This window comes from Hippoglossus stenolepis, chromosome 19, assembly GCF_022539355.2.
Source record: "Hippoglossus stenolepis isolate QCI-W04-F060 chromosome 19, HSTE1.2, whole genome shotgun sequence".
NCBI classification, from domain to species: Eukaryota; Metazoa; Chordata; class Actinopteri; order Pleuronectiformes; family Pleuronectidae; genus Hippoglossus; species Hippoglossus stenolepis.
Window position 1 is genome coordinate 16,684,498 of NC_061501.1, and position 15,858 is coordinate 16,700,355.

Here is a 15,858-nt window from a genome sequence, read left to right on the forward strand (position 1 = left end):
ATCAGTTTGATTCATTCAGCTTTTTTTTATATTTTCATGTGAACTTATGAACAGAATTTAAAACAAAATGTACCATGTAATGCAGTCAGTGTCTACAATTGATGTTGAGTATGTACATAATTTTTTTGATATTTCATTCAAATGTGATCTTTCAAGTCTGTGATGGGGTTCAGACTGACATCAACTTACTTCTATCTGCCGTTTTTACAATCACTTGACGGTTTATGATCTTATCGATTATCAACTTTATAATGATGATGGAACAAAAAAGCATGTGATACAGTATTCTGGCACTTCCTGTACATGTTAACTTGTCAAACATGTGTGATTTCTGAGGCTTTTGCTATTTGAATTAATACTTTATTACATCATGTCGAAAAATAAACTTGAAAGACAAATAAAATGAGAGCAGATACAGAAGTCTGTTATCAAATCCTTTACACCACTGTTTTTATAGTCAAGCAATTAAAGAATTTATTACTCCTCCTAATCAATGATTTGTGTATTCTCAGTTGTTTTTATGATCTTCGTACTTGATAAGGTTGGTTTATTTACAGATCTTATTTAATGCAGGTTACGCAATCTCACATTCGTCAAAAGGAAAAGCTTCACATTTTACTTTTGAATCCTATTACAGTGACATAGGCATTAAAAGTGCATTCACAGTGTGTCTTTTGGCCACAGGGGGCAGTATACAGACTCAAGAGCACCATTATATACACAAGAAAGAAATCAGAGCTCTAACAATGTGTGAGTGCACCCAGATGTCAGTGGAAAAACAACATATAATATAAACTTGGAATTAGAATGATTATACATAAACAGGTCATCCAACATTTTCATCATTCAATGTATTCTATGATGTAGTCGCCTAAATGAAATTATCCATCATTCATGACAATAGTTGTCAAAGTGGCCAGTGTACTGTTCGGGTCCAGTATTCTAACCAAAGGTACATTCACTCCCGTCTCCTGGAAAATCTTGTTCTGAAGAGTCATGGCCAACATTGAGTCAATACCCAGAGCACACAGAGCCGAGTCGTCATCCAGCTCATCTACACTAACGCTGCTTATGTCACTGACAGTTTTTCTTACAATTTCATGTGTGGAGTGCGAATGCTGAACTTTGGGTTCACGGCTTATATCCTCTTTGAGCTCCGTTTCCACTAAAGCTGACAGTCGCTGTCTGAGAGATGAATTTTGTGAAAGCACATGAATGTTGAGGTTTTTGAAGTTGAACTTGCAAATGACTTGTTGAGGTTTGTTCATTAACAGACACTTTTCAAGTGCTTCGTGAACCTCGCTCACGCTCATTATCATCATCCCTTTTGTCTCTAGGAACTTCTGGAAGTGGTCTCTGTTCAGCAGGAGACCGAGATTCAAAGGTCCCCAGTTGATGGACTGTCCAGCAAGTCCAAGGTTTCTCCGGTAGTGACAGAATACGTCCAGGAAAGAATTGGCCGCTGCGTAGTTACACTGGGAGGCGTTGCCAATGAAAGACGAGATGGAAGAGTAGCACACAAAGTAATCAAGTTTGTTGTGAAGTGTTGCACAGTGAAGATTTAGAGCCCCGCTCACTTTGGGCTGCAGCACTTGTCGGAAGAGAGACTCATCAAGGTTTTCAATCAGTGCGTCATGTAATACGGCAGCACTGTGAAACACTCCTTTGATTGGACAAGGAGAAAATCTTCGTGTAATTTCTGAGATCGCGTCCTCGACCTGCGTCAACACAGAAACATCACACTGGACATGAATGACAGAAACGCCATATCTTCTCTTGAGGAGCTCCATTTCAGAAAGCGTCTCATCTGTTGGAACACTCCTGGACAGTGTTGCAATACAACCTCCACCATTATGGGCGATGAACTTCACAGTCTCAGCTCCCAAACCGGACAGGCCTCCGGTTACAATATAAACACAGCTTTGTTTAAATAGTCGTCCAGGCCTGGTGAGCACAGGGATATCAGACACTGGACAATGAGATCCTCCGATATCTAAAACCACCTGCTGCACTGTTTTTGTGGTGAAATAAGATTCGATCTGAGGCTCTTTTGTTCTTGATGATTGAAATGTGTCTCTTTTCAAAGGTAGAGATGTTATATCAAAGCCTAATAACTGTAGCCAATTAAAGACATCCCTGCTCTGACCCTGCAGAGTGGCTCTCTGGAGAACATCCGCCACATCTAGTTTATGTATGTGCATGTTCTCACTCTTTGATGCAAACATGTTTGCAGTGAGTGAGGGTGACATGTGGCTGCTACATACGAAAATAGCGTGTCTCTCAAAGTCACGCCTGTGTTGTATTTCCCGCCAAGATTCGTCAAATGGAGGCAGAAACACAAATGCATGACTCTGATCAAAATGTGGAGGAGTGCCTCTGAAATGTGGCCTCGAGGAAACGTTCCAGCCTGAGCGGTTTGCTGTCAGAGCTAAAACTATAATCAGAGCAGAGGCGAGATTAGAGGAGACAATCGTCAGCTTTCTCTGCTGCTGGTTTACTTTAGGCAGCATCCTCTGCAGGATCTGCCATGCCAGTATGAAGTAAGACACACATGGAGTCTCTCTCAGAAAGGGGAGTCTCTTTGTACTGTAGCACACAGCTTCAGGAACTCTAATCTTATCCGTGGCTGGAACTGGGTAACATGAAGCAATTTGATCTCCCACTCTTACGTTTTGAACATCTTTCCCAACGGCTGTGACGATGCCACTGAAATCTAAAAGCAGAAGTGTGTGATTCTGCAACGTGTGTCGATCCCAATACATCGTCTTGCCGAAATTTAAAAGCGAAGTGGTGACAGGAAAGTAATCAGACGAGTGCACGCATACGTTGGTGAGCTGGATCTCAACTGACCTCGCTTGGAGAGGATTTATATTGGTGTCACAGGGACTGGCAGACAAGCAGAGCATTCTGTATGAGACAGATGTCTGCAGGACAAAGTCGCTCGGATACAACGACTGCACATCACCTTCACATAAAGCCTCGTACTTCAATGGGGTGCGGGATATTCTTGTTGCTGATGCCTGCCCTTTGCTGATCATGACCTCTTGCTGTTTGCAGGTGCTGATCACATGAACCAGCATTTGAACGTCTTCACTTGTCACAGAAGCGAGGTCAATCAGCTGAAAGGACGGACTCTCCATCTCTGCGGCACAAGCCCTTGTCATACCGGACAGAACAAATCCCGGACTCACATGGTCCACAGTCATTTCTGTTGACCTGTATGTTATGACGTGGACTGTGCAAGATGGTCTTTTCTCTTTTAAGGCTAATACAATCTGGCGAAATTGCTCACAGCAAGAAACCAAGGCCTCCAATGTCTGCTCAGGTGACAACTGACAGAGGTTCTCTACACCCCAAATAAAGAGAACATTTTCCAAGTCAATATTAGCGTTAAGTGTGTGAAACACGACATCTCGAAGTTGGCCGGACATCCAGTTGTCTCTGCTCTCCACGATGACCGACTCTGGGAGTAAGTACGGCTGAAGTCTTTTGGTAATACAGAGTTTGTCTTCAAAAACGAGTGCTTTTATTTTGAAACTTTGAGAGTCTGCCTTGTCATGGATTGTAAATATTTCATTGTGAAAGAACAGCGACTGAAGAACATTCGAGCAATCGCTCAAAAATGAGATCCTCACCTTCTTGAGTTCCACAAGTACTCCCCCCTCAGTGGTGCAAAAGGAACCACACACTTCTAGGAAGTCTGGGGTCTCTTGAGTCGCTCGTAAGTACATGACCATTCTCTCTTGTAATGGAGCTGAGATTGTGACACAGCCTATAGCTGAGGGGAATCCCTGCTTGGCTGTTAGCTGTCCAATAGCCACCACTGCAGTCATTTGGAGGAAATAGTCCAGTAACACAGGGTGGATGAAATAGTCATGAAGGTGTTTCAGAAGTTCTCCGGGGACTTGAATCGTTGTCACAGCTTCTTTAAACTCATTCCCACAACGCACATCATCGAGCTGTTTGAAGACAGAGCCATATTCAAATCCTGCCTGAGAGAGAATTGAGTAAATCTCTTTTCTCTTCATAACTAATCCGCACCGTTGATAAATCACGTTGAGACTAATGGCGGGTTCCTCTAAGAGAGGTTGGCTACTTGCTCTCGTGTATGTCCCAGAGGCATGTGTTGCAACAGCAGACTGTATTTTAAAAGATGCCTCGTTATCCGCATGCTCAAGTATTACTTTCAACTGATGACACTTTGAGCTGAGTGTAAACAGATTCTCAAATCTGACACTGAGCTGGAGAAAAGAAACTGGTGTCTTTGGGATTAAGCTCGCCATCACTGAGGCATAAGCTAGTTCAACATAAAGTGCACCTGGTACGATGGAAACACCATTGTTCTTATGCTCCCAGAGATAAGGGGCGCTCTCCAGTGAGAGGTTGCACATGTACTCTTTGTTATCTGGCTTTATTTTGGATATGAGTGGATGGGGAGAAAAAGCTGATAATTCATTCCCCTTTCTCATTTCTTCAAAATTCTGATCTTTCTTTAAGCAGTCGAACTGATAGATTGGAAGAGTCGTGGGCAATGTTTCGTAGCCTCTGTACACTTCATGCCAGTCCACGTTTATGCCCAGTTCAAATACTTTTGCCATGGTAGACAAGATTGTGGCGTAATCTTTCTCTGGATGGACAGAGGAAAGAACTATGGTGTCATTTCCCAGAGCCTCACATATGTTTCTTTGAAGAGCCCTACGAGGTCCAATCTCCACAAAGACCATGTTTCTCCCTGACTGCTTGTCTTTAGCAACAGCACGCAGTGTTTGTTCAAATAAAACAGGCTCACGGATGTTCTTTGCCCAGTACGTCCCAGTGCAGAAGTCACCATCTGAACACCTGTCTGCAGTCACTGTCGAAAAAAGTTTGCATTCCATGTTATTGGCATCTAAACGATCTATGCTTCTCTCAATGTCTTCTAATATAGGATCCATCATGTGGCTATGATATGCCGCCGGGACCTCCAAGATATGGAGGAAGAGGTTTTCACCTGGAAACAGAGTCTTCAGCCTTTCATGGAGGATGTCTATCACGTCTGAATCCCCCGACAGTGTGCAGGACCGAGGGCTGTTGAGAGCTGCAACACAAATTTTGCCAGAGAAGACTCCAAGGATTTCTAAAACCTTTTCTGCAGCCACATTACTGACAACGAGCATTTTCCCTCCTGTGACCTTGCTCTGAAGAGAACTGCGGTGGTACAACACTTTCACAGCGTCTTCAAGAGACAAGAGGCCGGAGCAGTGAGCTGCAGCCACCTCGCCAACAGAGTGTCCAAGCACTGCATCAGGTTTGACGCCCCAGTGCTTCAGGAGAGAGGCAATGCCAATCTGGATTGCAAAAAGAACAGGTTGGGCAAAATCTGGTTTGCTGAAATCATCATTATCATATTCACCAGTGAGCCATTGACTGATGCTTGAGCTTCTATGACTCTGGAAGAGAATTTCAACTTCTCTGACCTTATCTCTGAAAACAGGAACCTCTCCCATGAGCTGCTGGCACATGCCCCAGTAGGCAACGCCATTCCCACAAAACACAAACACGGCCTGGACGTCGGACTTTGTTGACTCAACCTTTGATTTGAGAGCAGTTGCCAGCTTGTGTTGTAAATCTGAGAGGGAAGTTGTGAGGAAGGCCTTCTTATATCTGTGTCTGCTATGACTCCTCCCACACGCCGAGGTATATGACAACGCCTGCAAATCAACTGTAAGAGCACTGCAAAGCTTCCGATGGGTGTCAGCGATTGTTAGGATCAATGATTTTTCAGAGGCTGCAGAAACCACAAAGAGTTTCGGACAACTTTTTGTGATCTGTCTGGGAACAGTGGTCTTTCCATACTCCCTTAAAATCACATGTGCGTTTGTGCCTCCGAACCCAAAGCTATTGATCCCAGCTACTCTCTGTAACGACCCATTTGTCTCCCACCTCTCAGCTTTAGATGGAACATTTAGATTAAGAGCTTTTACATCTATACTTGCACTGTCTTCAGAGTAGAAAACGGACGGAACAATGGTCTCGTGCTTCATCATAAGAAGAACCTTGATGAGTCCGGCCACTCCAGCTGCCGATTCTGTATGTCCGATGTTGCTCTTCACCGAGCCAATCCACAGTCTCTCTGATCCGGGAGGTTTGGCCTTAGCGATGATGTTAGAGATGCTTCCTGCCTCCGTCGGGTCTCCGACCGGGGTTCCAGTCCCATGTGCCTCTATGTACTGAACATTTACGAGGTCGGACTCTGAGTAGATTCTTCGCAGCAGCTCCTCTTGTTGCGTCTTGGAGGGTTTGGTGATCGGAGTGACCGAGCGGCCATCTTGGTTGACGGCTGTTTTGCTGATTATACCCCAGATTTTGTTGCAGTCTTTTACAGCCTTTAAACATGAAGTCAAACCATTAGAAAATTAGCTATTATCCCCAATGTGATATGAAATGACTGCAAAAAACTAAATAAACACAAAAATGTTCTTACATTTTTCAGAGGCTTCAGGAGAACGACCCCGCAGCCCTCTCCTCGGCCGTAGCCGTCTGCTCTGCCGGAGAAAGGTTTGCTCGTCCCCTCAGGTGAGATCATCTTTGCTTTGGTGAGAGCAACAAACACTCTCGGCTCAATGATGCAGCTGACACCTCCACACAAAGCCATCTCACAGTCTCCTGGTGGAAAGAAAGAATGAACATGGACCATTTAAAAGCAATTCCATGATAAACCCACTTTAATAATGGATTTCGTAGGGAAGAGAAAACCGTGTACCTTGCTTTAGAGCCTGACAGGCTAAATGTAAAGCCACCAAAGATGAGGAACAGGCGCTGTCGATGGCGAATGAAGGGCCGGTGAGATTAAAGGTGAAGGAAATTCTGTTGGCAGCCACACTCATGGCCGTCCCAGTGCCGTTATAGTGGGTGATTGCAGTGGGATTATTACTTCGGAGCATCTCGTAATCCCTGTTCATCAAACCTGCAACACCACAATCGAAGTTGAGTAGGTTACAATTTATGTATTATAACATTGTACTTGGAATGATTCGTGGAATAATGGTGGTCACCGATGTAAACTCCAGTTCTGCTTCCGCTGATGCTCTCCATAGCCATCCCTGCGTCTTCTAACGCCCTGTATGTGCACTGGAGGAGGAGTTTCTGCTGAGGGTCCATGAAATCACTCTCTGCTTCAGTGATGCCGAAGAACTTGTGATCAAACTCGTTAAATCTGGGAATAATCGAGAAATTGCAGATCTTTCATAATCCAAACATCTAAGGATCAACTCTGTCCATCTGTATAAGGCTTACCCTTCTATTAGAGCTGCTCTGGTTGTTTGTGTCTTTCCGGGTTTGCACTCGTCTGCATCAAACCAGAACGTGGTGTCGAACCTTTCTGCTGGAATATCTGCTGCACAGTTCTTTCCTTCCAGCAGGACCCTCCAGAAATTATCCAACCCCTCGCCTAAAATACACACACCACGATACCAATTCAGTTTGAATGAAGACAGAGAGTAAATGTCTAAATCCTTGCAACAGCGTAATGAAATCATACCTCCAGGGAAATTGCATCCAATCCCAACGACAGCTATTTCCTCATCTGGGTCGTCCATTGTTCCTTTAAGATGATGGAAGTTGTTTTTACTGGGATTCCAAAAGGCAAAGAGACATTTTAAGCCTCTCCATAGTGAAGCTCAGTGTCTAGTCCTGGTTTGTGGTCAGAGCCAGAGCTGCTCTACCCTTTATAAATATTTAGTCAGGCATCAGTGGAACAGTAAGAGGCCACAACAATGCCTTGTTGGCTTCATGTGGAACTAAATGCACTAATCGCAGGTTGAGATGAGGCTGCGGTCAATTAGCTTTTGTTCTCGGCCGGTTGACAAGTGGGTGTGTATAGCAAGAATGTAGTACTTGCATTTTTAAAGTCATCTGATTGGCCTGCGTCTCTAAAAGGAAATAGAGCCAGCTCCCTGTTTTCATAACTTACACCTGTACATTTTAATTTAATCAATTTCTTTATGTTTGTTTTAATGTTTGTCGTATTCGAGTGAATGCGGAGACAGATCGCTGCTTAATCTTGATACTGTACAACAACAACATATATTTTCTATTCTATTTTACATTCGAGTCTAAAGTTTGCAGCTTTTTGCAAGAAATCAAACAAATGAATGTACGCGTCATGAAACTCGTGTGTTGTTTAAGTAAGAGTAATCTTTATTTGAGCTTCGAGAAGGCCATTGTCTAAAGGAACAAACAGAAGCACAAAGCCAATCCATTTACACTCTCACAGTATATATACATATCCCCTCATTTACACAGGTGGGCTCAGAATACAACATGATGGTCTATCACTACTTGCAGAAAAAGAGGACACACCTTTGGGCACTTAAATAAATAAGATCATACAGTAGATATAACAAATGCAAATGAAGCACATCATTTAGAGAAAAGAAATATGGTGAATTAAACAATGAACAATTATCAGCTGTATCTGTCTATAACTACATGGAACAGTCTATTTTGAGGTACTTTAAGGTCTCATGGTGTTCACCAGTCTGTACGGATTTAAAATGAGACATAGACACACACGGGAAATTTGTTATTTATCTTAATTATCTATGATCTGTGTCCCACTATGACTCTGATGTATAAAACTACTACAGAAGTCATTTGTCTCGACAGTGAAGTCCAAGCTCTTAATGCCACATCAGATCTTTGTGAATTGTGTGGAGAACATTTTTAACCAGTTTGACTGATGTGTTTTAAAAATCACTGTGAAACTCAAAAGTCCTCTCTACAGGAAATTATTGAAAAAAAAAAATTAACATGAGGGGAGGAAACAAATCATTTCAGTGTCAACTTCACATTGATAATCAGAAGAATACAAACAAATGAAATACAAAGGCCTCCAAAAGGCCTGTGCTCCATTGCACAGCTTCATATGTACATGATACAAGAGTCTAAAATGTCTATTGAGGTATCTAGTGCTCCAGTGATTTGCCCTCCAGCACCAACTTGATCTCTTTGGCATCCAGAGTTTCGTGTGCTAGCAGGGCATCGGCGAGCTTCTTGTGCTCCTTGCTGTAAGTCTTCAGGAGGTTTTTAGCGCGTTCATACGAGTCCTGGACACAAGAGAAGAAATGGGTGAATCAGAAATCAATGAATAAGTTGTTGATATTAAAGTTTGAGGATTTATTTGAGTTTGTGGCGAACTCACCTTCAGCAAAACCCTGACTTCCTGTTCGATGGCAGCTTGTGTCTCGGGGCTCTGCTTGGTTACGTCCCCGTAGGTCATGACACCGAGCTACAACAAAATTACATCCTCAGGTTAACTTCTCAAGAGTTTTTACAGGACAAGAGTTAGACAGAACTTTCCACTGTCTCAGGTGTAATTAGATGTCATAATAGTGGGGTCTAAAGGTCTGATTTCAACTAAACAATACATCCATGCTCCCTTGGTGGAGACCAGCGAGTGGGAAATGAGTAACTGAAGAATTTAAATTACAGTAAAAGCAACTGTGAGTGACTCAGAGATAACGAAGGAATAAAGCAAAGTACATTGATAAGAATGTGCTGATATTCTTACGAGTATAAACAATAAACTATGCATTCATAACTAACATATACACTTGTTTTAAACACTGTAAATTGATATTTGGTGGGTTAAGTCTGAGTTTAAGTATAACTGCCTTGATAAATTTCAAGCCAGAGATCTGCAGTAATGTAGGACAGTAAAAATAGTTTCAAGTCCCAGAAGAGCACTTTTTGTGATAAGGTCTTTCTTCTATGTTCATGTGTAAAGGACAAAAGTCGTTAGTCAAAGAAAACTTTAAATTTCACCTTGTCACTCATGCCGAACCTGGTCACCATCATTTTTGCTATTTTGGTTGCACCATCAAAGTCACTGGAGGCTCCTGAAATGAACAATTACAAGAAGAGTGATATTAAACAAACACAGCATTATCAACATTATCAGATATAAACTGCAATATGTAAACAATGTCAAAGAATTTATTTCATTCAAGGAATTTTACCTGATAAAAATGGAAAATTAAGCATTAATGCTGAGGACACCACAAATTCATACGAACCACACAACTGCACAGATTTGTCTTTGCAGTACAGACACACGTAGAAGGAACTTTTTAAATAAGAATAAATAAAATACATGATTTTCTTTTCTTTTTACAGCTGTTCCGTTGCAGGTACCACAACAGAACTGACAGACACATCAACCAAATCAATTCCTCTTAATTTCATACCGGTGGTGATGTAGTCGTCTCCAAAAATGAGCTCCTCTGCTACTCGACCACCCATACTGACATCCATCTGAGCCAGCAGCTGCGCTCTGGTTTCACTCCAGCGGTCGTTCTCTGGGAGCATCGAGACCTGGACGACAGAAACAGAGAACATGGAGTTTGTTAATACTGGCGAGGACGACTGGATATGTTGGTAAGTGACAGAAAGATGCTCACATGGCCGAGAGTTGGTCCCCGTGGCATGATCGTGGCCTTATTGATGGGCATCGCATCTTTCGTGTAATAGGCAACGATGGCATGTCCGGACTCGTGGTAGGCGGTGATTGTCTTATTCTTCTTGTCGATATGAATGCTCCTCCTCTCAGGGCCTGGTATGAAAGGGAAACAATGGAAGGATTAGAGCTGATTCAAACTTTTTTACTTTGCTTCCATTCATGTTCTTTCACTGACATTCTTCCTGTCTCTTAACCAGAGCGGGTCTAGGTAATCTGTCTCATGTGACGTGATGCGAGTGCTGCGGAGCGGATCTAAACGCTGTGTGTACTGACCCATGAGGATTTTGTCCTTAGCAAACTCCAGCTCCTTCATTGTGACCATCTCTTTCCCGTCCACTGCTGCCTTCAGGGCCGCCTGGTTGACCAGGTTCTCGAGCTCTGCACCAGAGAATCCCACCGTGCCCCGGGCAATGATTTCCGCATCCATTACTAAAACACAACACACAGCAGAAATGGCTTCTTTATAAAGGTGATCAGTGATCAGAAGACAATGGTGTCCTTCACAGAAATGGTGAACAAAAGTGTTCTCTCAGGTTTACAGCTTTTAATGCTTTAAATGGTTTCAGTTGATAGAAAATGTGCTATTGTTTCTCCCAAATGTGTGTGATATTGTCAGAAGTTGCCAAGATGAAAGATCTGCTTTCTTAGATATACATTTTGAGTCTTAAAAGATGAAACGTACCATCGTCCACTTTAATCTTGGACAGGTACCAGTTGAGAATTTCAGTGCGTCCTTTCACATCTGGACGAGGGACCGTCACCTGCAAGTCGAACCTCCCCGGCCTTATCAGAGCACTGAAAAGTAGTTACAAAGTTGGAGTGAGTAACACTGCAAATGAGACTACTGGGATGCCCTTTTTTTTTAATTCTAAGTGCTAAATATCCCATGCTGTAATGTTTTAAAAATTATTTTTAAAAAAAGCCTAGGGTTTGTATTCACTCCCGATATAGAATTAGAAAAGTAGAACTGAGAGCAATTGTCAAAAATAGTCTGGATATAGGAAGTAATTTTCCATGCAAATTATTATGCAAGTCGATTTCATGCGTTTGATTTTTGGTTGAATGAAAAGATTTGATTCAACAGCGATTCACTGAAAGTAGGACAAGGTCGAAACAGCCTGAGGATCAATCAGAGGACAGAGATTACAGAGCAGTAACAATAAAACTGCAACTGTTCTGCAGACATTAACTATATGTGCATAATGTAGAACATCAGCAGGTCATACTTGTTATTTAACACATTGTTATACTTGATAAATGTATTTTTATTTATTTGAAATGAAGACATACTTATCCAGAGCCTCAGCAAAGTTTGTAGCCCCAATAACAATGACTCCTTCATTGGGTTTAAACCTGTAAAAGAACAGAACATTAACAGTAAGGCAATGAAAACTCTCAACTGAAATATTGTAGTCACAGAATGAAGATTAAAATATAAGTACTATAGAACTGACCCATCCATTTCAGCCAGCAGCTGGTTGATTGTTTGTCTGGAGTAAGGATGCATAGGAGACTCGATCCTCTTCCCTCCAACACTGTCCAACTCATCGATGAAGATGACACAGGGGGCATTTGCTTTTGCCTCCTCTGCAAGATGAAAAAAAAACGGAGAAATTGTAGTAGAGTGGCTTCATCGTTAACTGGTTTTTCACATTTTCTCACATCCAGAAAACTTACTGAAAAGGTTCCTGATGCGGCCCGCACCAACACCCACAAACATCTCATCAAACTCGGATCCAGAGGCATAGTAGAAAGGCACGTCAGCCTCTCCAGCTACTGCTCGAGCTAAGAGAGTCTTGCCAGTACCTGGTGGACCAACAAGGAGGATCCCTGTGAGGAAAACAGAGGAAACAAGTTAACACAAACTGCAGAAGATAATTTGCCAAATGGATTTAGGGATGATAAAAATCTGACAAAATGGAGAATGTGGAGAAAGTTCAGTTCCTTATACCTTTAGGCAGTTTTCCACCCAGAACAGTGAACTTCTGTGGGTGCTTGAGAAACTCCACAACTTCTTGTAATTCGTTCTTTGCCTCCTCGACTCCTTTGACATGCTCGAACGTCACATTCTTCATCTGAACGGGGTCGACTGCTGAGTCGAGACCAGATGTGGTGCGGAACCTCACTGTGAAATCCCAAAACCACTGAGTCAGTACATTGAGATTTTAGAAAAACTCAAGTTCTTTGCAGCATCTCACAATTATAAAAGTTGGTTGATTAAAATAAGCTTACTGCGACACACACGTAAATATGACGACACACATGTACGCTGCTCTTCCACATTTATCGCTTCCAACTATTGGACTAGTTCCAGCACATCGACACATGCACATTTGATAGATAGTTCAGCATTAGTACACAGTGGTATCCAGCAGATTTATCACTCGCACCCTAAATGCACACCTTCAAAGCGTTATCATGTCTTATTAACCTGGTGGTAAACACACCACATCAAATATCTAAGCCGCCAGAGGATCCCAACTTTATTATCCAAGCTTGGAGACTCTAACAAGCTCTACTTTATTTTTAATGTGCATGTAGGGTTGTGAGTTGATTTGCAAGAATAGGAAAGAAGGAAAACTGAAACAAACCAGCATCAGAAAAGGAGCCTTTACCCGAGAGAAAGGGGGTCCTGGACAGACCATAAATACCAACAAGTAGGAGGACCAACAGGATCAACCTGGTTCTCCTCAGCGAGTCTGTCAAAACAACAGAGAAAAGGTTAGAGTCCTGTCACTCAGTACACAACTGAGCCTCCCACAAAAAAGAAAACATGTTTTTCTTTGTGGATGATAACTGTGGTGCCTGAAGGCTGAGGGAGTGAGCTACATGCCTTGTGTTCTCTGTGTATATGCCTGGGACCTCATGAACCCATCTGTGAAACCTGTCTTGAAAGCCTCCTGCTGGTTTACTGGAAGGTTCTTTTCTTGTACCACTTGGTCCAGCGATTGCACCACTGGTCCTTTATCCCTCATGAGCAAACCCTGTGAGCGAAACACAGGAAGAGTTGGTTGGTGAGCTTCATTCAATGGAAAATTACAATATGGTACCTCAATTTTAACACAGTAACATGCCGACCTTCATGAAGGCTGGTGTGTAGGTCTCAGACTCCACTGGACCATCGTAACTGGATTCCTTTCGTCGAGCTTTTGTTTTAAATGTCTTGAAACCTCGACTCTGCACCCAGACTATAGACAGACACATGGAACAACATAAATCTTCAATCACTGCCCCAAGTGCCAAGTCCTTAATACACACAGCAGATCAAATATTCAAATTGAATTTCTTACCAGGCAAGAATTGTAGCTGTAAGCAAGCTTCTTTTAGAGGACTGTGGTATTGTCTGTGGAATATTGGTGAGCCCAACACCCCCAATCTCCTGTGGGAAACCCCTGTGAGACAAATAGTGAAAATTAGTTTTTATTAAATAACAAAATTGTCAAAACAAAACCTTGCAGCTCAACACCCTTCTCACCATGCTTGTTGAGAAAGAAGCTGTCTGTAGAAACATGACTTGTTCTCCATATTGAAGGAACAGCCGGAGGTTCTTCTGGTCCTGGTGGAGGCAGCAACCTGCAGACCAGCTCATCGAGCTGACTCACCCCGATGTCTGAGAGGCCAAGGTCCCTTAGACTCACAGTGGGCTATGAAGAAAGGAAAAACAAAGTAGGTTCATTTACACCTTTTAGAGGACAATAACCCATGAGTGGGTAAGTGGCATCCAGAGGATTTAAGAATTCTTGTTAGGTATCTCTCTTTTCTAGACACATATAGACAGTAACACAATGCGTTTTTATACATCAACACTGGAAAATGTGTGGACAATTGGGTCCGGTCTTTGCCATTATTGCCAAAAGCTCTCGAATCTCGCAGTTTTTCCAATTTGACATCTTTGTCAGCGTCGTCTTCTACATGTATGACATCTCTTTTTCATCCTGACATATGTATTTTTTGTTTGTTGCGTGTTTAAAACGCCATCAACACACCCACTCGCTGGCTTTAAATCCTCTGGACATTTTCCTGCTGTATCCTCACATGGGCTCACTTGGACATTCTCCAGATATTTTACTAGTGGGCTGGAGGGAAAAGTTAAGTAAAATGTCTGGAGCCACTGACTCTGACATTTGCGTTCTCACATGCTGCTCCCTCTCGATAATTTCACGAGAATGTCTGGAGTACAGTGCACGTCTAAAAGCAGCAATGTTGATCTATTTAAAGATGTGTGTGTGTGTGTGAAGATATTCAAGTTCAGGCCAAAGTCATTAATGATCGCGAATTGTTGACTCACTTACACAGTTGGAGAGAATGTATACAACGCATCCATGGTAGCGAACTCACCTCCTTGAGAAAAGAACTGTGCTCTGGGGTGAAGTCTTTGTGCAGAGTCTGGACTGAAGCTGTGGCTGAGTTCTTCAGAGAGTGGAGGGCATTGATGAGCTGGCTCAGGGGCACTATCATCTGGAACACACACACAACAACAGAGGAGGAGGAGGAGGGTGAGGAACAAGCTCCCAACATGTGATGCATTGCACAATCTTACATTTAAACCATGCACAGAGACTCAGAAAGTAGTGTTTAAATGCTGGTCACTTGAGGTGAGTGTTCCAGACGGGACGGGACAGTTATGTCAGTGTTCATCAGGCTGCTCCACAGCAAACACAGGGTGACGTGTGGGCCACATACGTCAGAAGTACGACTTAGGTAAACTCAGCTCCTTGGACGATTAACTTTAATACCCCTTCAATTAAACTTAAACTCAGCTCTGACCAAACACACCCTGTGATTAAATCCTCACAGTAGCCACCCCCCCCGAGACAACGTGATTGCAAGCTAGCCTCGGCTTGTTGATGCTAGCATTAGCCTAGCTAGCTTGTCATTGACAGTACGAGGCTGGGAGACAAACACAAGGACCGACGGAGGCTGTCACTGTCACAACTCACACACGTTACAGCTCAAATACAGAACATGGCGCAGTGACGTTAGCTAGCTAGCTGGGGAAAGGTTGTATCCGGTAGCTTTTTTTTTTACCTGCTGGGGCTGAAACGACGTCGACAGCGAAAACATTGTTGAAGCCCGAATGGTGGTTGAGAAACAACAACAAGGTGGAGGGCGGATGTACGAGGGGCCGCGCCTCTGTGGCTGTGGTGAGGAAGACGAAGGAGCGTCGTCCCCTTTGTTTTTTTCCTTCTTGCTCAACTTCCAGCAGCTTAGCTAACAACAGCAAATGGATTCTCCGGCGTCCGAGGTCAAGTGGACTACAAAATGACGTCAGGGCGGTTACGGTGGCGTGTGCCGTTACATCAGCGGAAGAACGCACGCACACACAATAAAAAAAAGTACGCATTAACGGAAATTTGTTT

General features: G+C 43.0%; 2 protein-coding genes across 3 annotated transcripts; both read right to left on the reverse strand.

Annotated features, from left to right (window-relative positions):
* Nucleotides 1-363: 363 nt before the first annotated feature.
* pks1 (polyketide synthase 1) lies at nt 364-7,642 on the reverse strand. The gene is made up of 5 exons (XM_035141923.2): nt 7,276-7,642; nt 7,035-7,195; nt 6,743-6,946; nt 6,464-6,645; nt 364-6,365 (listed from the first exon to the last, which is right to left on the reverse strand). The coding sequence occupies exons 1-5, from the start codon at nt 7,575-7,577 to the stop codon at nt 882-884; spliced, it is 6,333 nt and encodes a 2,110-aa protein (XP_034997814.2). The 5' UTR covers nt 7,578-7,642; the 3' UTR covers nt 364-881.
* Nucleotides 7,643-8,155: 513 nt separating this feature from the next.
* LOC118098557 (ATP-dependent zinc metalloprotease YME1L1) lies at nt 8,156-15,753 on the reverse strand. 2 transcript variants are annotated; one of them, XM_035142518.2, is made up of 18 exons: nt 15,527-15,753; nt 14,837-14,956; nt 13,974-14,142; nt 13,789-13,890; nt 13,577-13,686; nt 13,332-13,482; nt 13,090-13,197; nt 12,450-12,623; nt 12,176-12,328; nt 11,953-12,085; nt 11,789-11,851; nt 11,181-11,293; nt 10,772-10,927; nt 10,440-10,591; nt 10,227-10,353; nt 9,805-9,878; nt 9,182-9,268; nt 8,156-9,086 (listed from the first exon to the last, which is right to left on the reverse strand). In XM_035142518.2, exons 1-18 carry the CDS (start codon nt 15,560-15,562, stop codon nt 8,946-8,948), a joined length of 2,169 nt encoding a protein of 722 aa, XP_034998409.1. In that variant the 5' UTR covers nt 15,563-15,753; the 3' UTR covers nt 8,156-8,945. The 2 variants fall into 2 exon arrangements, with proteins under 2 accessions (XP_034998409.1, XP_034998410.1); XM_035142519.2 differs by having other exon boundaries at nt 13,114-13,197; nt 15,527-15,752.
* Nucleotides 15,754-15,858: the final 105 nt, after the last annotated feature.

Coding starts and splice junctions, on each gene's coding strand:
- pks1 (XM_035141923.2), bottom strand. CDS start 7,577: ATGGACGACCCAGATGAGGAAATAGCTGTCGTTGGGATTGGATGCAAT. Junction 6,646..6,742: donor CTGTCAGGCTCTAAAGCAAG/GTACACGGTTTT, acceptor TCTTTCCACCAG/GAGACTGTGAGATGGCTTTG. Junction 6,366..6,463: donor TCCTGAAGCCTCTGAAAAAT/GTAAGAACATTT, acceptor TCATGTTTAAAG/GCTGTAAAAGACTGCAACAA.
- LOC118098557 (XM_035142518.2), bottom strand. CDS start 15,562: ATGTTTTCGCTGTCGACGTCGTTTCAGCCCCAGCAG. Junction 13,891..13,973: donor CTTCTTTCTCAACAAGCATG/GTGAGAAGGGTG, acceptor TTTGTCTCACAG/GGGTTTCCCACAGGAGATTG. Junction 12,624..13,089: donor AGGCTCCTTTTCTGATGCTG/GTTTGTTTCAGT, acceptor GGGATTTCACAG/TGAGGTTCCGCACCACATCT.